Source organism: Lissotriton helveticus, chromosome 10, assembly GCF_964261635.1.
Source record: "Lissotriton helveticus chromosome 10, aLisHel1.1, whole genome shotgun sequence".
NCBI classification, from domain to species: Eukaryota; Metazoa; Chordata; class Amphibia; order Caudata; family Salamandridae; genus Lissotriton; species Lissotriton helveticus.
The window spans coordinates 260485019-260506340 of record NC_136071.1 but is presented as its reverse complement, the minus strand read 5'-3'; the positions used below and the strand labels follow the sequence as shown (position 1 = coordinate 260506340).

At 49.6% G+C, this 21322-nt stretch overlaps 1 protein-coding gene across 1 annotated transcript in view; it reads right to left on the bottom strand.

Moving 5' to 3' along the window:
• Nucleotides 1–21322, bottom strand: part of GARS1 (glycyl-tRNA synthetase 1) — a 116121-nt gene that overhangs the window by 17607 nt on the left and 77192 nt on the right. Inside the window, exon 13 of the mRNA XM_078665280.1 lies at nt 18675–18760. Within this exon, the coding sequence (XP_078521406.1) occupies nt 18675–18760 (86 nt within the window). The remainder of the gene's footprint in view (nt 1–18674; nt 18761–21322) is intronic.

The following is a 21322-nucleotide window of genomic DNA, read 5'->3' as shown; positions in this document are numbered from 1 at the left end:
ACCCCTGTGCCTTCCTCTCCCACCGGCACGAGCTCGATTGCGCCTTTGTGCAGCATCGCCACTACTTCCTGCTGCAATAAGTGCAAGTGCTCTGCGGACATAGGCCTTTGCCTTGGCGGAATGTTGGGTGGAGTGGATTTCAACTCTAGGCAATAACCATACTGGACTAGTTGTCGCACCCACCTGTCTGTGGTGATGTTCCTCCAGACGGGCAGGAACTGCTGCAGTCTCCCCCCGACAGGTGTTAAGTGGTCGGGGGGCAGTGACAGAGAGTCACTGTTTGCTTGGGGTAGAGGAGCGGGAGTTGTTGTTTCCTCTGCCGCGACCTCTGTTGCTGTTATTTCTGTAACCTCCCTTGTTCTGTTTTGTGAACGAGGATTGTGCTCCACCTCTTGAGAATTGCGATTGTTGACCCATTTGTCCTCTGGTGACTCCACGTGCACCTGAGCGACGAAAATTATTGCCACGAAACTGTTGCGATTGTAGGGCCCCCATGGACTTAGCAGTTTCTGTGTCCTTTTTTATCTTTTCGAGGGTGGTGTCAACATCTGGACCAAACAGTCTATCAGGATTGACTGGCTGATTAAGTATGGTTGTCTGAATATCAGGTTTAAACCCTGATATGCGGAGCCAAGCTTGTCGTCTCAGCATGACGCTAGTGTTGATCGCCCTAGCTGCTGTGTCTGCGGCGTCAAGTGCACACTTGATGGCTGCGTTGGAGATCAGTTTCCCTTCCTCTATAAGCAGTTTGGTGCCCTCTTGAAACTTTGGAGGCAGGGGTTGTACAATCTGCTCTAGGGTGTCGTAATGCGCCCTATCGTAACGTGCTAAGAGTGCTTGTGTATTTGCAATACGCCAAAAGTTGGCAGCTTGTGCCGCCACTCTTTTGCCCCCTGCCTCTAGCACCTTGGACTCCTTGTCTGGGGGAGGAGCTTCACCCGTCGTCTGGGAGTTGGCCCGTTTTCTGGCATTTGCGACCACAAGAGAGTCTAGTGGCAACTGACCCCGAATGTATGCAGGGTCTGCAGGTGCTGGTCTGTACTTTTTCTCGATACGTGGATTGACCACTCTCGCTCTGGTAGGTTCTTTAAAGATGTCAGCTGCATGCTTGAGGACTCCCTTGAGCATAGGCAGCGTTTTCACAGTTCTTTCAGAGACTGAAAAAGTGTCAAAGAGAAAGTCCTCTTCCACTGGGTCAGCATGCATGTCCACATCATGATTAGCAGCTGCCCTCTCAATAAGTGCATGAAAACCTGCAGAATCCTCTGTTGGGGATGCACGTGCACTGAAAGCCTGTGGGTCTTGCCCCACACTTTGGGTGCCTTGGTCACCAATGTCATCATATGCATCTGGATGTGCATCTGGTTCATTGATGGGGAAGGTGTATTGGTCATCTTCATCATATCCCTCACCCTCAGAGTGTTCTGGTGAGGGAGTAGGGCTTCTTCTTGGAGGAGGCTGGATAGGTTCTATGAGGCTAGAAGCGTCCTGAGGAACCCTTTTCTTCTTTAGTGGGATGACATAGGAGTCCAGAGGCTCCGAAGTGATCCTCCTTTTGTATAGGGTTAATTTGCCTGTGTTGGCGTCGATGAAGTGCTCAGAATCGTCCTCTGATTCGAGTTCTCGACCTGAAGGTACCCCTGCCGTAGAAGAATCCGACTTCTTTGGCGTCGATTTCGTAGAAAAGGCCTTCGGAGCCTCTTTCGGCGGCAGAAGGAAGAGAAGCTTACTCTTAGGCTTTGCCGGAGTGTCCTTCGGCATCTGAGGCGACGGCAACGGAGCCGACGTAGCAGCGGCCTTGTCCCTGATTCTCTGTAGCGAAGCGGCGATGGGGGACACTTCACTTACAGTGGCTTTTGGCGCTGACGAGGATGTCTTGACCTTCCCCTCGGATCCGACGTCATGGTGGCCTTTCTGAGTCTTGGACGCCGATGCAGTAGCCGCCGACCCAGAGTCCTTGGATCGATGCGCAGATGTGCCAGCCGTCGATCCGTGTGCTTGTGTCGCCTCCGACTCCACTACGCGACCGACGAACGGAGTCCCAGTCGGAACCGGAGCCGTGCCGCTGGCCTTGGCGTGCTTAGACGGTGTCACAGCGGTTGATCCGTGCCGACCACCCTTCTTAGAGGATCCCTCCTCTGGCGCCGATTTTGACCCTGTGGAATCGACCGATTTCTTCGACTTCTGTGGACCGGAGGTCGACGGAGCCGATGCGGCGGCGGGTGCAGTAGTTTTCTGTGGGCCGGCCGCCATTTTAGGGACGCTCGAGTCCATAAGTTTCGGTTTCGGGTCGGCCATTTTAGGTGTAGTCGATACCGTAGGTTTCGGTTTCGATCCGGCCTGCCCAGCAAGTATGTCCGTGGCCGGGCCTGAAGGCGGGGCCGTGGCTTGCGGTACGGGGTCTTGGGTAAGGCCAACTGGCGATCCCGTGACCCGATCGTGATCTTCGAAACCTTCGGGGCATAGCTCGTCCCCTGAGCTATCTGCCGCGGCCCCATAAATCTCTTCGACGTCCCCTACCTCGTCGACGTATTCAAGGCCTTGATCCACGACTCCGTCGTCGTCTACCAGATCCGCCTCGACCTCCGTTTCGGGTGGGGATATTTGGAGATGATGACCCTGTTCATCTTCTTCTTGGTCGCCGAAGATGTTTTCTGGATCCGGGGCCGCTTGTCTGGCCTCCAGGCGCACCGCGCGCCGAAGCTTGAGAGTCTTTTTAGACCTGAATTGTGCGCAAGCCTTGCACTTGCCGTCGTCATGGTCCGGTGAAAGGCATTTGTTACAGACCGGGTGCAGGTCTATATGTGGGTACTTGGACCCACAGAGCGGACAGTACTTAAACGGACTCCGCTCCATGCTGGAAAGTCGTGGTCGTGTCGCGATGAGAAGGCCTCGATGTCCGAAGAGTGAAAAAACTCCGCTGAATCCGACTCCAAGAGTCGGAAGAACTCGAGACCGTGCGCAAACAATACCGACGCTATAAATACAAGGCCTTTTGGCCTTAAAAAGTTAGTTTTACTCGGTTCCGACAGAGAGAAGTCGAGACCGCATCCGAACCCAATGGCGGAAAAAAACAATCTGGGGATGGAGCCGATGCCCATGCGCACTGTAGTCCAGGGGAGGAGCCACCTATCTCAGGATACTTGGAAGACTCTTCCAGGACAACAATGTGCGATCATCCGGACCCAACACTAGGCGGCGATCTAATGCTAAGATATGAATTTAGCAGCCCACATGCCTCGAACACAGGTATACAAGAGCAACTTGTAGGGGGTGAGGACCCCATTGCAGATAAACAGTCACGTCATACAAAAAGCTAATGAAACCATGACAGTGTGTGGACTAGTAAGTGGCAATCTGAATGAGGTAACTGTCTATTTCCTGTGTCCTCCCCCCTACCTCCCCAACCATCGAACAGTAGGAGAACAAAGACAAAATGGGGAAAACCCAAAAAATAGTACGGTGTCACGGTCTAGCAAAAAAAAAAAATGGTATAACGAGTGCGCTATCAGGGGAGTTGTATCTGAGGACTGTAAAAGGCCTATTGAGGAGTGGACACCGGAGACAATGTACATAAGTTTAAGGGGGATAGTGGGAGCTCTAAATGTGAAAAAGGTGAAGGGCACGCAGCCTTGGACCACGGGCAAACAGAGGTAGTCCCTCGGAGAGATACTCGACCAGTGGCCCCCAAATATAGTCACACCCTTTGCAGGAGTCCTCCACTATGTCTGCCATTCGTTTCATCGCCAGGGCACGCCATACTCTGGCGTGCCACTGTGTGAGGGAGGGGGCATCTGTCTTTTTCCAGGCTGCAGCCACTGCCATCTTGGCCGCACCGAGGCAAAGGCACATCACGGAGCGATCCCCATGTGTTTGGTGCTTTAACTTGGTATCCCTGAGACCCAATTAAGTGTGTTCTATCGTGTTGGAGATCGGGTAACCCAGAATCTGTTTGATTTGGGAGAGGACCTCCTTCCGGGGTGGTTTGATGATGCGGGCAGTCCCAACAAATATACCTAAGGTTTCCCAATTGCCCGCAGCCCCTCCAGCACCTGTCTGAGGTATTAGGGAAGATAGTGTGGAGTCAATGTGGGTGTAGATACCAGTCGTATACAATTTTATATTGTGCCTCCCTCAGGGGCATAGATCGATTAAATTTGGGGATATCCCTGTAAAGTGAGGTCCATTGTTTTTTCATTGGTGGAGTGTCCAGTATGGTGTCCCAAAGGAGTTGATGCCGGGGGGTGTTTGTGGATGTTTGAGAGCGGAGGAGTGAGTAAAGGAAGGAGATAGTGCCCTTTGAGGAGGATCCCGACTGAGCAAAAACTTCTATGGGGAACAGCTCCCAGGTAGCGGCGTGCCGCACCTGTGGCTACAGAGCCCAGTTGCAAGTATCGTAATTCTTCGGATGGTGGTAGTCCAAAATCCCTCGCACACTCCACGAAGGAGAGCATTCCCCGCCCTCTCGAAGAGATGGGAAGAGTATAAGGCATCCCCCCTCTCGCCACGCATCGAATGGGCCGTCCTGTAAGGCTGGGGGAAACTCGGGGTTGTAGTGTATGGGCATGTATGGAGAAGGAAAGGAGGTAAGTGGGGCGTCTCTATTTACTTCGGCCCAAACGCTCAGTGTGGTCGCGGTGGGCGTACTTATGTAGGCATTTCGTGGCCGATGTTTGCTTTTCCAGAGGAGGTTCCATATCGTTCTTCCCGTGATTTGCCGATCTATGTGTAGCCAGTGCTTGTCGGACTCCCGCAAAGACCATTCAGTTATGACCCTCAATTGAGCTGCTCTGTAGTGGCCCCGAAGTCTGGAAGAGCCAGTCCCCCCTCATCCCTTGACCTAGTCATCATGCGATTGGAGAGCCGGGCCCGCTGTCCCTGCCAGATGAATTTGGTAACCATTGATTTAAGTGAAGAGAAGAGTGTCTTCTCCACCGAGATTGGGAGGCGCTGGAAAAGATAAAGTAGTCACGGAAGGACATTCATTTTAACTGCATTTATGCGCCCTATCCATGAGAGGTAGGCAGCCCTCCATCTGGCAAAGTCCGCCAGAATTTAACGCAGCAGTGGGGGGAAATTTGCCCTGTAGAGGTGTTCCAATTTCGGAGTGAGCTTTATGCCTAAATAGGTGATCTCTTTCTGCCCTCCTCGGAATGGGGACGCCACTTCAATGGCCTGCATCGCCGCTTTGGGTACAGTGAGGTTCAAAAGATAGGATTTCGATAGGTTTACCTTGAAACCCGAGGCCCTTTTGTATAGGGCTAGCTCCGTCTGGATCTCCCGGTGGGACGTCTGGCCTTGCGATGGGTAAGAGCACATCGTCGGCGAAGAGCGCGATCTTAGGCTCATCTGAGCCAAATGGGACTCCACGGACATCAGGATTGGTGCGTATGCGCTCTGCGAACAGTTCAATGCTCAACGCAAATAGAAGGGGCAATAGGGGGCATCGCTGGCGTGTGCCCTGAGTGAGAGCAAATGGAGCCGAGGCCACTCCATTTACTAGGACTGTGGAACGCGGCACGTGATAGTTTGCTTTGTTCATACCGATAAAGGGTTCCTCGAAGCCAAAGCGCTGGAGAGTGCGGGACAGGAAGGCCCAATCCACCCGATCAAAGGCCTTCTCCCAGCGCGAGGAGGACCATGGGTATTGCCTTCCGTTGTGCCTTTTCAATCAGGTGGACTATTTGTCTCAAGTTGTCATGGGTTTGCCTCCCTTTGATGAAACCTGCTGGGTCAACTTGTACCAGGAACGGCATAATATGTTCCAGACAGGTAGCCAAAATCTTGGAGTACAGCTTAGCGGACAGCTTGAGAAGGGTAATCGGTCTATAGCGCATTGGCGGGATCTTTCCCCGGTTTGGGGAGAACGGCAATCAGGGCATCACCCATTGAGAATGTTACTTGGCGCATAGAGGCGACATGATAAAAAGAGTTACTAGATGGGGAACAAGGTCCGGAGCGAAGGAGCGATAGAAGTGGGCGTTCAGTCCATAAGGGCCCGGTGCTTTGGAGACATTAAGCAAGTGATTCGCCTTTTGGATCTCTTCAGCGGATATGGGGTTGTTTAGCGCATCGTTGGTGGAGGCTGGTACTTGCGGAAGGGAGAGACCCTCCAGGTATTGGTCCTGTGCTTGCAGATCAGGTTGATCCGCCGTATAGAAGTTGAGTTAGAAGTCTCCAAAGGCTTTTGCCTTGTCTGCCTCACTCTGGTGTGGGGATCTCCCACCCCCCTCCACTCTTTGAATGTAGTTCTTTTCTTGCCTGATCCGGAATTGGCGTGCCAGTAAGGCCCCTACCTTGTTTCCGCCCTCATAGTTGCGCACTTGTAGGCGCAAGAGTCTTTTCGACCCCATTTGTGTATTTTGCTTGGAGTTTTCCCCTCACTTGTGTGACCTTGCGTAGTGTTTGAACTGAGGGGGAGGTTTTGTGGTCCTCTTCAGCTGAGCAAAGTTTGCTCTCCAGAAGAAGGCGTTCTCCCATGCGTTGCTTTTTGATCGCTGCATCTAGCTTCATGCTCTTCCCCCTGATGACTGCCTTGAAGGCATCCCAATTGTTAGCGAGCGAGGTCTGGGTCGGGTCATTGAAGTAAAAAAAGTCTGTGATGGCGTGCCTGAGCTCGTCTCGAAGGAGCCTATCCTGAGTCAGTTAATTAGGGAAATACCATCTAGCGAATTTGGAGCGGGGAGCGGGCCAGTCAAGGGTCAGCTCCAAGGGCGCATGATCTAAGAGGTAAATCGGGTGGAACCGAGTTCCCACCACATTCGGTAGAAGGGACTGGCTCAAGAAGGCATGGTCTATGCGGGAGGACGTCCTGGGTGAGTGGGGGAAAAAAAGTGGGGAAAAAAAAAAAAAGAATAATCCAGAGTCGTGGGATGTGCAGATCTCCATGCGTCCACTAGTCCCTGTATCATTGCTTGGAGCGGTTGACTGAAGACCCCCCACCCTGCTGCCCTGTGACTGAGGCGTGTCCATTGTTAGGTCCCAAATTAAGTTCAAGTCCCCCAACAGGATGACAGCCCCACTGGCAAAGCCTGCCAAAGGTGAATGAGGTGGTATTGAGAAAATCGTGTTGGCCTGTGTTAGGGGCGTAAAGTGTGACAACGATGTAAGTTCCTCCTCGCAGCTCCCCCTTGACCATCACATATCTCCCTTCCTTGTCCGTGTGGGTAGCCTGGTGTAGGAATGGGGTCGAACAGTGAAAGAGAAGCGCCACTCCCATGTGTTTGGTATGTGCCGTGGAACGGTAAATCTGAGGGTATGCCTTATGTTTCAAGGAGTGTTCCTCTTTGCTGGGAAGATGTGTCGCTTGGAGGACAGAGATTGTGATCCGATGATCCCGAAGGAACTTCCAGATCCGTTGCCGCTGGTTAGGTGAATTCAGCCCCTTAACATTCCATGATAAGCAGTTTAACCCTGCAATGGGACATCCTTACCTGGTTAATTAGGCTAAGCCCCCTCCCTCTACTCCCCTGGCTGACCAGCTCCCCTCCCCTCCACCCAGTCATGGAGGCTCCAAAGTTTAGATAGTGGCTGATAAAAACAGGGACCGTGACACCTTAAAGCAAAAAAAAAAAAAGGGAAAAAACGGACAAGGTCCAATATAAAAGTGTAGACCCAGTCCAACTTGGTGCAACATCATGCCCACAGGGATCCCCAATCACAGAGGAGGATCCCATTACGAGCAAAAAAACTGGGGTGAACCAAAATTCCACCGCCACGGCCCGATGGTTATCTCGTAGATTAAGACATCAGTGGAATTCAGTGGCTTGGCCAGTTATGGTGTTAAATGTTCGGCGGGATGTGCGTGCGCCCGGGCGCCGCTGCAACAGGGATGACCCAGGAGGCCTGTAGAGACGTGACCCTAATTCAGGATTGTCAACTTTCCGGGGGTTTGCCTGCTCTCCTCTGTTGAAGCCAGGGGCCTCCTCCTTTCTGCTTTGGACCCCCCTCTCTCCTCCGCGCGTCTGTCGGATGTCACACTCTCTACTGTAGGCACCTCGAAGCCCAGGATAGCCGCCGCTATGTCCTGGGTTGTACAGTGGTGATTTTTGTTGTCCCAGGTGAAGGCTAGGCCGAAAGGGTAAGTCCAGCGGTACCGCACCTGTCTATCCCTCAAGGTGGACGTGATCGGGCGAAATTGGTGGCGTCTGGCTAGTGTGGCTTGAGCTACATCTTGGAAGAGCAAGCATTCTGTATTTTGAAAGGAGATTCTGTCCATTGAGAAAGCTTTCAAGAGGATTTGTTCTTGGACCTTGAAAGAGCTAAATTTGGCTAGCACATCACAAGATTTTCTAGTGTCTCCTGGAGCCCGAGCTCCCACTCAGTGGACCCTTTCAAGGCATACCCCCGGTTCAGAGTCCCCCAGAATCGTTGAAAAGAGCCCCACCATAAAGGCCTCCAGGTCGGGACCCTTGCATCCTTCCTCCAGGCCTCTCACCCGGATATTCTCCCACCAGGAGCGATTTTCCAAATCTTCACACTGAAGTTGTGTGGCCTGTAGCTGTGCATGAAGGTCACCAGACTGCATTTCCAGGGGCCACATACGTTCCTCCAGGTCCTGTTGTTTGGCTTCGCGATCGAGGGTGCGGGCTCCGACTGAATCTTCGTCAGACTGAAGCGCAACTATACGGCCACCCATCTCTGACTTGAATGCATCGAAGGAGGCCCCAATGTAAGCCTTGATATCGTCCGGTAGTACTTGCATGAACTCCCTGAGAGTGGCCAGCAGTTCCTCCCTGGAGATCGCCATGGCTCCCTCGGAGACTTTAGGATCATCACTCGTTGGCCCCTTGGATGCTGGGGAGAAGACGGTGGAGACTCTAGAAGGGTGGTTGTTTTGGGAGGCATAGGGCTCCTCCCGCACTGCTGTTGGGGGCGTCTTGAACCCATTTTAGGGTTAGGCATCATAAGGTGCTAGTGCGCTTCAAATCACAGAGAAAGGGGAGACCCACCGCTCCTTACCGGTGGTCCATTACTGCTATTTCCCCCTGCTGCTCCCCCTCCAGCAACACAGCGGTGGCAGAGGCTCGCCGAGAGTTGCACGCGTCTTCGCTATCCTCCGGTGGCCGCCATTTTAGAGTCAGGCAGAAAAGGCGCGCACCGGCAGCCAGGGGACGCCCCGGCGAACCTCCGCACTCAAATTCCTCAGCCAGGGGGGGCTCACTTACACCGCAAGTCTTCTGGGACAGGCTCCAATAATCAGGTGGGTGAGCGGGCGGGCTTGCTCACGCGTCATGAGTGGTCTTGACGCTGTCTATTCCACCGCACCGTCGATTTTGGGGACAGCTTCTGGCCCTCCCCTGCGGAGTCCTCGGTTCTCAGCGGCGCACTGCCCCTCACCGACCGCCAGCGTGATAACTCTGGGCGCTTCGGGTCTCAGTCAAGGATCGGGATGGCGGCCGCCATGTTGCGTCCCCTGGGCCCGGGAGGTTGGGCTCCCGCCAGCGCTGTGGGGCTTCCCGGCAATTTTTCCACATGCTGGAAACCTTCACTCAAGGCACCGGAGCGGCGTGATAGCTCCCCCGGTGCGCACGGGCCATTTAATGCTCTATTAACCACTGATTTGGATGGGCTTGAGGGGAGCTGATCAGATTCACGTCCGGTCAGCCAAGATAGTTGGCCACGCCCCCCATTTTCTGTTTTTTGAATTACATTTTACTAAAGACTGATGCACTTCCAAGAAGCCATTCAACAGAAACAGTGCACAATTACATTGGTATGCTACAAAGTAAAGGAGGTGACTAGTTAGGAAAAGGTCTTTAAAAGTAATGTTAGTCTCGACCTCAACGAACATTATGCCTGAAGATCAATGAAGTTGTCTCTTTTTAATGCTCTAAGCTTCTCAAGGTAATGTTCTGGTTCTTTCCACAACTGAAGATCTGGTAATTGAAAAAAAAGCATTGAGGGTGCCTCTGATCTGATAAAGTAAACAGTAAGCAGAACATTAACATTGTATACCGGTACCAGATGAGCCAAACCGCAATGTATTCTATGGGTGAGGCCTGCTCTGCTTTGCTTTCTGCTTCTATAAACTGCTCCAGATACTGGGTCTCTGAAACTATATGCACTTTTTCAATTGGAGACATTCCTTTGCATCCAGACTGGAGAAGTCCCTTGAGACGTCGATCTATGGATTTTTTTCACTGTTGTCCAATAGTGAATCCTCTTGCCCATCTCTTCGACCCGGGATGTCATCCTGCCAAAAATTACTGACCCTCAGCACAGGGATGTTTCACGGGGCAAAAGAGGGCGGGACTAGATTCAACTTGCTCTGTGATAGGGTGAGGTGTACTGGAGCCAGAGCCCCAAAGTCAATGGAATCCTGGCCATTTTTCCATGCTACAACAGTGGAACTGCTCATGTGCAATACAAGTTGTCAATAAATAAGCGCTTTACACATATGCACAAATCAAATCAACTTGTTACTCACTTAATCAAAGGGCATGCCAGTTTCCCATTACTCAAATTGAGTATATTCATAGGGGTTGGCTATGTGTGCAATCAGTGGGTTTGACTACAGCGCCCCTTACTGAACAGGCAAGCACTCCTGCTTGAGGACCTAGGCTTCAATGCTTTGACAGATGCCCTCAATCTCCAGGGGGTGAGCTTCGGTCTCAGAGAGGTCCTGAAGTGCTCCTGCCAGGAATGAAAGTCCTGGGGGCAATTTACAATTTATTTTTACCAGCATCATCAATGTATGGATTTTTATTCACCTTACTTAGCTTTGTGCATGCTGACAGATTAGTGGATGGTTTGGATTGGGTAGGTGCAAGTTGCCAAAGAGATTGGAACCGGATTGGGTGCATCTATGGGTATAGGTACTGGCACCACTGGTGTCATGATGGAGCACTGTTAACGATTGACTGTATCGGTGTAGATACAAGCGCTAGTACTGGGGTGAGCGTAAAAGGAACCACAGCCTTTCCATGCAGTGTGGGCATGAATCCCTGGTCTTCATCTTGGGGCTAAATTCGAAATGGAATACCAACTCATGCTCATTTTTGGTTTGAGTCATACCGGTGTGCTCTGGGTAGCGTGGCGCAAATTGTCTTGTTGTACCACCCTTACCAGACAGGGTATGCTGAAATGAGATCCCACTCCCAAAGAGCTCAATGTAAGTAGAAGCGGGCACTGATGAGATATTGCAGAGCTACTGCCTGTCAGAGAGGAAGACTGTAAGAGCACTAGTCTCACTCTCAAGGGCCTGGAGAGAGAGAGGAATGCTGTGGTCACATACTAAATAAGTGACAGCTGTTACCAGCATTTCGGCGTCTAGTGTCTCATCCTTTAGCACCTGTGTGCCAGTGACATATAATGAGGTATCAGACTGATGAATGCTGCCCTCCTGAGCATCTTAATAAAAGAAGGATCTTGCATACTCTCCACTACTATTTACACTGAGGACATGATCACAGAAGAGTCAGAAAAAAGGCGGGTCCTGTCAGGCTTTGACAGATCTGAAGAGAACCAAATGAGGACATCAGCTGGAGTCTATGGTGCAATACTCTAAAAAGCAGAGCAAGGCTTGGTCAACCAAACGACTCAATGGAGCAAAGAGTGCCGGACCTCTCCATGAGCATGCTTGCGCCATCAAGTTCAGAAGAAGAGACCGGCTCAATCCCATGGTAAAAAGCCAGCTACAATCCCTTAACTTTGAAAGGAAATTGGCCTTGACAGCAAACGTTCAAAGTAGCTTTGGGAATTCGTAAGGATTTGCCATCTTAAGGCCAACCATCCGATTGGTTCCCTGAAAACTAGATCTGGCCAGAACACAGCTTTGCACCAGGCAAAGATGGCTGTACCACCAGTATTTCCATTCACAAACAGATTAATAAAAAAATGATTTGGGTTTCGCCAGTTAGGGAAACCTCCATGTGGGAAATTAAGGTCCCTTGGTAAGTGTGCTTTGCTTGTCTACTTAAAGGCTTAAAGATTGTGTGGTTAGTACCACAGCCTAACCCCTATTTCTACTTCTATTCTTTCACTTGACCACAGAACAATTAGTTTGAACAACTTGCGCGGTTTGGGGTCTTCATAGCTCTGCATGTACGAAAGAGTTCTTTAAAAAGGTTTCTCAGGGGGCGTGGCTTGCAGCCAAACAAGATGGCCGCAGCTTAGAGGAGCTTCGAGGGAGGCGTAGAGTCCCCTATTAATCCGCCACAAAATCCGGCCACTGATTGTATCCCGAAGACACATACCAGGAACGGAAAGTGTGGAGCGTCGTTCGATCCAACTCCCGGACTGATCTGACAATCGGCGCGCCGGGGAGAGCGCGAAGAAAGGGACGGCCTACTGGTGCGGCAATGGCAGGGGACTATATTGCGGAGAAAACCTGTCCGTCAAAGGCGGAGCGGGTGAGGCGAGCTGCAGGCGGCGGCGTGGGCGGCTCTGGTAAGTGCAGGGTCAAGAGCGGAGAAGTCAGCGGTTGCCTGCCTCGCTTCAGGACCAGCGCTGCCCCGGGGGCACACCAAAGATTAAGGCCCGCGAAGATCGATTGCAGGTAACGTTGGGAGGGAACCAGCGCGCGGTGTGCCCAAGCAACAAGGAGTGCGGGAGCGACAGCGTGGTGGGAGCCGGCACCTAATGAGCAGCGGGGCCCGCCTGAGTGTGTGCGCGGCCCTGCTCATGCACAACATTACCGCTTTCTGTGCCCAAAAGATCAAACAGCGGGGCGCGGCCTCCTGGCCACACTGAAACCGGGACCTCGATTGCGGCACGGGCCTGCCCAAGCGATCGAAACAGGGGCTGACAGCACCCAACGCTGAAACCTCACCTCAGCGAAGACTCAGCTGACACCTAGGACTGCCCCCAGAAGGTGGGTGTATATGCAGTAAATCAAGGGGACCACGGCCCAGGGACTCCAAAAGACTTGTTTGTTGGCACCAATACCAGAAGGGCCCGCAGGCATATATCACCACTGCAGGCCACAAGCAGAGGCGCACCCGGACCCGCAAACTGGCAAACCCCCCCGAGAGAGTGAGGAAAGGGGAACACGGGGAGAACAGCATCAAAGCAATCTAGAAGCAGTATCCCTGACCTGGCACTAACAGTCACAGACCCTACAAACTTTGGTGGCGCAGGGGGAAAATCACAAGCAGAGGCACACCTGGACCCGCTAACTGGCGACTCCCCCGAGAGAGTGAGGCCGCGCGGGACCAGAGGTCTTGCGGCAGGCCGTGGCGTGTACCGACATGCGCTGCACTAGCAGCGCATGTCGGAGGCAGAGGCCCACGCACGACCTTGCAGGTCAAATTATGTAAGTACGCCTATGCGAAAGACTTCCCCGCGCTACCCGAACATAATGGTCTCTCAAAAAATACCCCGGAAGAAGAGGGGGTGGCCAAGGTAACAGAGGATATAATGTCTGCTCTTAACAAGGTACAATCAACGGTGGGGTCGATATCCACTGACGTCTCTTTCCTGCGGGCAGACTTCTAAAAGATGACCGCCAGGGTCACAGAAGTTGAATAAGTGACGAAATCTCTTACTAAGGAAATCACCGCCCTGATCAAAAAGGTCTCAGTTAGAGGCAGACAAACTCATGGCGGCGAAACTGGATGATCAGGAGTGGCTCTCTCGGCGCAACAACGTTAGAATTACGGGCGTCCCTGAGAACAAAGGGGGCCCGGACATGGACCTGTAAGTGGAAGAACTCATAAAAACCAGACTTCAACCCAGAGGACTCTCAACCTTTTTCTCTGTTGAAAGAGCGCACAGGGTACCTGGCGGTAAGCCCAAACCTGGGGACCTCCTAGACCCATCTTGGCCCGCATTTTCAATTTCCGAGACAGGGATGCCATATTGCAAACAGCGAGAGTAGCCCCACCGCTACGCATTCAAAACTCGGTGGTGTCCTTCTTTCCAGACTACACGGCGGCGCTCACTAAGCGTCGCACGAGCTTCCTGGAGGTTAAAAAAGAATTTCAAAACTGGGAGCTGCAATATTCAATGCTATTCCCAGCGAAACGGTGTGTGGTAGCGGATGGAAGGACATAATTCTTTGAGACACCTGGGGAGGCCCACGACTGGCTCGAGGGATGTCGACGAGTGGACGGCCCCAGGCGATCGGACCTGCATCAACGACACCACAGGGTGGAGGAAGACCCCAGGGATCGTGGACAAGAGCAAGCAGACGAACACCAGCAACAGAATGAATCCAAGGAATGAGACAATATGTGGCGATCACGATCCACGAAATACCGGTCGAATATTTACACTCACGCTGACGCACTAACACTGAGAACTTGTTCTAAGGTTCTACCGCCCGTAAGGAGAGGGCTCTCCTGGCTTGTTTCTGTTCGGGTGGTAAGGGGTTGGACCGGTGATTACGGCGGCAGAGTTCTCTAGACGACACTATACAATTCTATGGAAAATAACGTCTTCAGGGTGGGGAAAGACTACGAACTTCAGCGGACTTCTCACCCCCTACACGCAAGTACTGTTCAGGGGATTGGGGACCAAGCACTCTGCAAAGTTGGGGTGGCGGGCAGTTCTGACTCCGTCTGGCAGTGAGGCAGGGTGGGGGGTGGAGGGAAAGGGATTGTTCTTATGGTTCTGTTTGTTTTTTGTTTTAGTTTCTAATCAGGTATGATGGTTTTTTAAACATTGTTCTGCAGACACACTACGCATATTACTCAGTATCATTGATCATGCATTACGATAACTATGGCAGCACACGATCCAACAGACCCTGATCCAGGCACATGCCCCATGACCCAGGTGACGCCCTTGTCCTTACTCACGTGGAACGTACATGGCCTAGGTGAAAAAATAAAGAGGAGACTAGTTTTGCAGTGCTTGAAGCGATGCTCCCCGACGGTGGCATTACTGCAGAAGACACATCTCACTGGTACCGCATGTGGGGCAATGGATAGATGGGGATTCAAAATGGTAGTGCACTTGGAGTTCTCCTCTGGTTCCAGGGGTGTGGGTATTTTAGTCAGAAAACAATCACCCTTAATAATACATAACACAAAGAAGGACGACCATGGACGATTTGCAGCCATTATAGGTCAGTGGGAGGGGCGACCTGTCAATATAGTATCTGTCTATATTCCTCCCGCCCTGCATGCGGTAACACTTCCAGCTTTAAGTGAAGTTATACTTGACCTTCCGGAAGGGGTGCTACTGATTGGGGGGGGGGGGGGGGGGGGAGGGCAGGGGGGACTTAAATGCAACTATATATCGGGCATTGGACCGATACCCTGTGAGAACTCACATGGCGGGCGTATCCCGCCTTGGGAGTTTTATGGAGGCACTTGAGCTCACTGACGTGTGGAGATGGTATCACCCCACGGCACGACAATTCACTTTCCACTCCGGAGTACACAATAGCCTGTCCAGTATAGATTACTTTCTTGCTTCCGCAGATAGTCTGAGGAATATTGACCGTATAGAGATTAGGCCTAGAGGCACCATTCTCCGGTGCTTCTGACATACACATATCACCATAAGAAGCGGCAGCGTATCTATCCCATCTACCCCAGGTATCTGAAAGTCCCAAAGATCAAGAAGGCTGTCACTATGGTGGCAAAACACTACTTCCAAGAAAATGCCCTGTCGGTTGACTCCCCGACTATCTTGTGGGAAGCCTATAAAACTGTCCTTAGAGGGCAAGCCATTTCCTCTATTACTGGGCACAAACGTGAGAAGCAGCAGGAGCTGCAAGATATAGAATTAGAACTACATGACACTGATGCCCAACACTCAAATGACCTAACACTGGCTACATCCCAGAATTTACGGCTTAAACAACAACAGCATAGAGAATATCTAAGGGAAGCGACCAGGTTGAGACGGACGGCCACACAGCATAGAATACACGAAACCGGTGATAAATCCGGGAAGCTTCTGGCATGGTGGGATAAAAGAGAACACAGTACCAAATGGATAGCACGGATACAGACGGGGGATGGTCTAATAACAATGGACCCGCAGACAATAGTACATACCCTAGCACAACACTTCTGACGGTGTATACATCGTCCCCCGCGATGACACTGGAAGAGGCGCTGACTTATATAAAAGATATAGATATGCCTAAACTCACTCCGGAAGCGGCTCTCCTGCTTAAGGCGGACCTCACGGTGGAGGAGTTAAAAGAGGCAATCGGATCACTACAATCCGGCAAAGTGGTAGGGCCAAATGGCATACCTGTTGAACTTTACAAAAGGACAGTAGAAACTATAGCCCCACACCTCCTAAACATGTATTCTGATAGCTTACAAATAGGTGAACTCCCGTTAGATCAGCCATTAGCCACTCTGGTGGCGATCCCTAAACCAGGAAAGCCTGTTGAAGAGTGTACCTTGTATCGTCCGATATCCTTGATTATTGCAGAGGCTAAGATCCTTGCGAAAATCCTGGCGATTAGACTGACACCACACCTTACGACTTTGATACATCCGGATCAGTCCGGTTTCATGCCAGGCAGAAATACGGCCCTTAACCTGAGACCATCATGGAGTGATGGCCCGTATCCCCTATCTTCTGGAACCGGCTGTCGTACTTTCTCTGCAACAGTATGAGCTGGCACCCTCTGAAATATTTAGGTACACGCAAAGAACACACGCACTGAAAGCAGTCTTACCACCTGACACAGATTCAGGAGGCCACACCCCTGGAAGACAGACTACTGACAGATTACATGCATAAACGGGCCACATCACTCACCTATCGGAAATTGGTTAATAACCTGCCGGACCCCATGGGAACACTCTGGGAAAAATTGTCTTGCGATGTGGGGGAACTGGACGACACTGACTGGCAGTGGAAACTAGCCTCCCTTCGGGAGGTGGGAATACCCTCAAGACTCAGACTGGTGCAGCTCAAAATACTACACCGCACCTACTACACGAGGTCTACCTTATATAGGAGCGGTAAAACAGCGCACCCACATTGCTTACGATGATGTGGGGAGGAGGGTACTTTCTAACATACCCTGTGGCAATGCCCAAAGATTATGGATTATTGGATAAAGGTGATGAGGACAATATCACAAACGGAGGAAGTGTCACTGGTGCCGGAGCCCAAGAGGCGTTTGCTAAATGTATGGGAACCGAATGACCTGAATCATCCGGCACAAGACTGGGCCACGTTGGGGATCATGGTCGCGAAACGCAATATCGCACAAAAATGGGGCTCAGTGGAATTGCCGTCACTCGCCGCATGGTGCAAAGACATGGACACAGCAATGGTGGCTGAGAGAACGGTGTTCATCAGTCGTGGCTGTCCACAGAAGTGGAGCAAAATTTGGGGGGCATGGAATAAATTTAGGGGAGACATTTGTGAACCACCAAGGGCACGGGCAGATGAGGGTACAAGCTACATATAATAAAAAAGTTTAAAAAAAAATGTTTCTCAAAGGCCACAAAGGGCATGCATACACTACATGGTTATTTCAAAGAGAAGAAAAATGGGTTGATTACAGAAACTGCGTACGATTCTTCAAAGATGGCCTAATCCTGAGCCTTAAAGCATGGATTGTAGAAACCGATCAAGGCGACCATTAAAGAAAACCTGAAGGGATACAACAGAAAATGTAATACTGTGCTGCTGAATCTCTGAGCACAACAGAGCTCCTGGCCCACTGTACGAGGGTTTTTTGGAGTTGCAAGTCCTCAAACATGATAATATATAGGATTTGGGTACACAACAACCTTGTGGTTGCAATTTGGTAATTGTTTGTTAGGGGCATTCCTTCCAAATTGTGATTTAGTAACCTATATATCAATGGTTTACCATCTTAATTTCGGTTGCAAACCACTGATCAGTTAGACTGCCAAGTTGGGCCCGCTTTGTACCAGTTCCGCTTTAGGGAACTGGGTGGCAGCTTCAAGGGAGTCGCTAGCGGTCCAGGGGACCACTGCCTGCTCTCTCTGAAATGGAAACTTTCTTTTAGCAATCCTTTTTAGAATGCAATAATGCAATCACAGGGATGGTGGTCTGCTGTCTCTTGAAGGCCACCATCTCTGTGGTCGTAGCCAATCACAGGGGTTGACCATTAGGACCTGCCTAATTAGGCAGGCCTGTGCTACTCTTTAGTTGAGCTATTAGTATGAAGGTCAGTTTGCAAAATAAAATACCTGTTGGCAAAAAGTTGGTGCGTGATTTGCAACAAGTATGTTAGAACCTCGGACCAAAGATCAAGATCACACAGATCCATTCAAAAAAAGGAACATGGTGAGGGTGTCACCCGGTGGAAGGAGGAGGCAAACAAAAGCACAAAATATATGCAGCATGTAAAAGCGGTTTGTGGTCCTAGGTTTAGCTAGTTAGCTGGGTAGCTTAAGGTTGGGAGCGGGAGAAAACTGGAACGCATGTCCAGTGGCCATCACTCTGATACACTCCTCAACTGTTTCTTAAAATCTCAAACTGCAGTAGTTGGCAGTGCGTACACTAGTTTCATGAAAAAAATATTTTTTATTTGTGTTTTGAGAACAAAGCACCATTTCATGTCTAACACAAAACGATATGGTCACTGTAGAAGGCACAACTGGTCGACATTTAACCTGATTATCTCTTCCCTAATGTGAAATGTTAACTGTAAGGCAGTTCTTTTATCAGCTTTCAAAGACACACATAGGAACGATCTATGATACAGTGCAATTTTCTCTTAAAAAGAGAACCTAAGGCACTTGCTTGCGGTTTTACTGCTTTGGAAAAGTAATGCTTACCATGCAATGTTTTCTGGAACCTCTTCACGCTGACCATATCTTTTGTCAGATTAAACGTTTTCCCTTCAGTTTCAATAGTGAATTCCCTGTTAAAATAAATGTATCCATCAATAAAACTGACAAACAGAAGTAAAATAGAATTTTTTCTAGGGGTTTGAAGCACAAATTGTGCTCTGGACAATCGTGTATGTTATTCCCGCTAGAATGGAATCAACTAATGCTTTGCTGTGCTAAGGTCACTTTGTCCAGAGCTTTCAGGAACATGCAGAGCTGAATCAGAAAACCTAATCTGTTTACAACAGTTTTGGCATTTTTCAAAGGGTTAGCCCATTTTTCCTAGTTCTAGTTTGTAGTGGAAACTAGTGTGAAGCCCATGTGCATCCAGTCAGATCCCTCAAGGTTTTCCCAAAGAAAATACCTGTTGAAATAAGAAATATTGAAAATGAGTGGGTGGGGCGATGGGGGGGATTGGAGCTAATTGTGACAATGTTTTCATCTGTAACTTTTTGTAAGGATGGTCGATTTACAAAAGCAATGTACCCTTATGTTTGCTAGCTAAACCCTTTTGGTTGTGAGGATATGCAGGGTTTTGTATGTTCTCAAAGAACCTGAGGTACCCAAAGCCAACAACAGAGCTGCACTGTACAATGGTTTTCATTGTGTACAGAGTATAGACCAATCCATATGGTGAAACACATCGGGTGAAAAGCAGGTATCAAGGTAACTATACATTTCTGAAATAGGCACAAGATATGGAGCTTAGGAGGTGTGGTTATTTGTCCATCTCTAAACTTGTGGGTACCCGTATGAGCATATAATTTTTTCAAAATTACTCCTTTCTTACACACTGGCTTATATTTGAAAGGCACAAATGTAGCGAAATCCAATTGGTAATAACAAATATTCGACAATACACACTGGCTTATATTTGAAAGGCACAAATGTAGCGAAATCCAATTGGTAATGACAAATATTCGACAATTCTATGCTCTCACGTCTTCTGATAAAAATAGTACCTCACTTGTGTGGGGAGGATTAGGACCTTCGACCATAAATGGCCCAAACCACAACATGGATACATCAAATTTTTCCACTCAATACAGACCAGTTTTTTGTAAAGTGGATAGCTGTGGATTTTAGCATCTAGCTCAGCTGGCACCTAGTTAAACATAGCAAACCTGTAAGTTTTTAAAAAAAAAATATTTTTAACTAGACACATCTGGGAATCCAGGATGGGGTGACTTGCCTGGCTCTCAACAGTTTGTTTTACCTAGAATCCCTTGCAAACCTCAAACTTTGACTGAAAAAAACACATTTCTGTGATGGGAAGTTCTGAAATCTGCAGGGAGCCAGAAACCTCCTTCCACCCATTATTCCCCCAAGTCTTCCAATAAAATTGGCACCTTACTTGTGTGGGTAAGCCTAGTGCCCGCAATAGGAGACGGCCCAAACCGCAACATGGACTTATCACATTTTTCTACTGTTTGGGTGTAGGTAGCTGTGGATTTCCGGCCCTAACTCCGACGGCACCTAGGGAAACCTAGAAACCCGCACATTTTCGAAAATTAGACAACTAGGGTAGTCCAGGTTGGTGTGCCTTGTGTGGATTCCAGGAGATTTTTTTTTTTACCCAAAACGCCATGCAACCCCTAAGCTTTGCCTACAATCACGCATTTCCCTTACATTTCTAAGATGGAAAAGTCCGGAATCTGCTGGAATCCACATAATTCCTGCCACCCAAGCATTGCCCCACTTGTGATGATAAAAAAAAAAAACTTGTGTGGTTCGACCTAGTACCTGTGACAGAAACATATCAAACCAAGAGCAATGGTAGCCCCTGATTGGGGACGTTCTTTGACCAAGGATCCACTGGGCTGAGATACCATTGGAAAGGGGAAATTCTTCCTTTTCCAACAATACCTCAACGTGAGAATCCGTGCTCGTGAAGCTGAGCTACGCCCTTTGAACACTGATTCAGTGAAAGTAAAATAAGCGCATGGGCTTGTTTTGCTTTCACTTTTACTGCAATTACATCAGCGTGCCGATCATCACTGCAGTTAAATAAAAAATAAAAAAAGACTACTCGAGAAGCACTTCCCAAGCAGCCGGATGTTGAAACTAAAACTAGAGGACTCCAGTTTCAATTCATCTTAATTTGGTTATTAAAAAAGATAACTATAAAAACAAGAATCAACACACATTATATACACAACTGAATTACAAAGCATAAAAACAGGATCGTAAATACTTTGGTCATTTAAAAATTCACTGAATTATGCCAAAATATTGCATTTTTAAGAAAGATTCCCACTGCAAGGCAGACTGTAGCGTCTGCTGCCATATGGCAAAAATAAAAAGCTGGTCTACACTGTGAAAAACCCTGAGAAATCTTCGCTGAAATGGTTGATAAAATGTTCAAAATAAAGTAAAGTGCAATAGAGTCTGGAGGGCATGCAGAGATACTATTCGGATCGAACTGGCCAAACGGGAAACTGAGATTACAACTAATGGTGCCCAACCGAAATCTAGTTTCAAGCGACCTTTCCCACACTTTATTGATCTGAGAAAAATAGGTTTCTATACCTGGGCATGGCTTACCCATAACAAAACCTCGCACAAATGGTTTCTCCAATTCCTTTGCTTCCCTG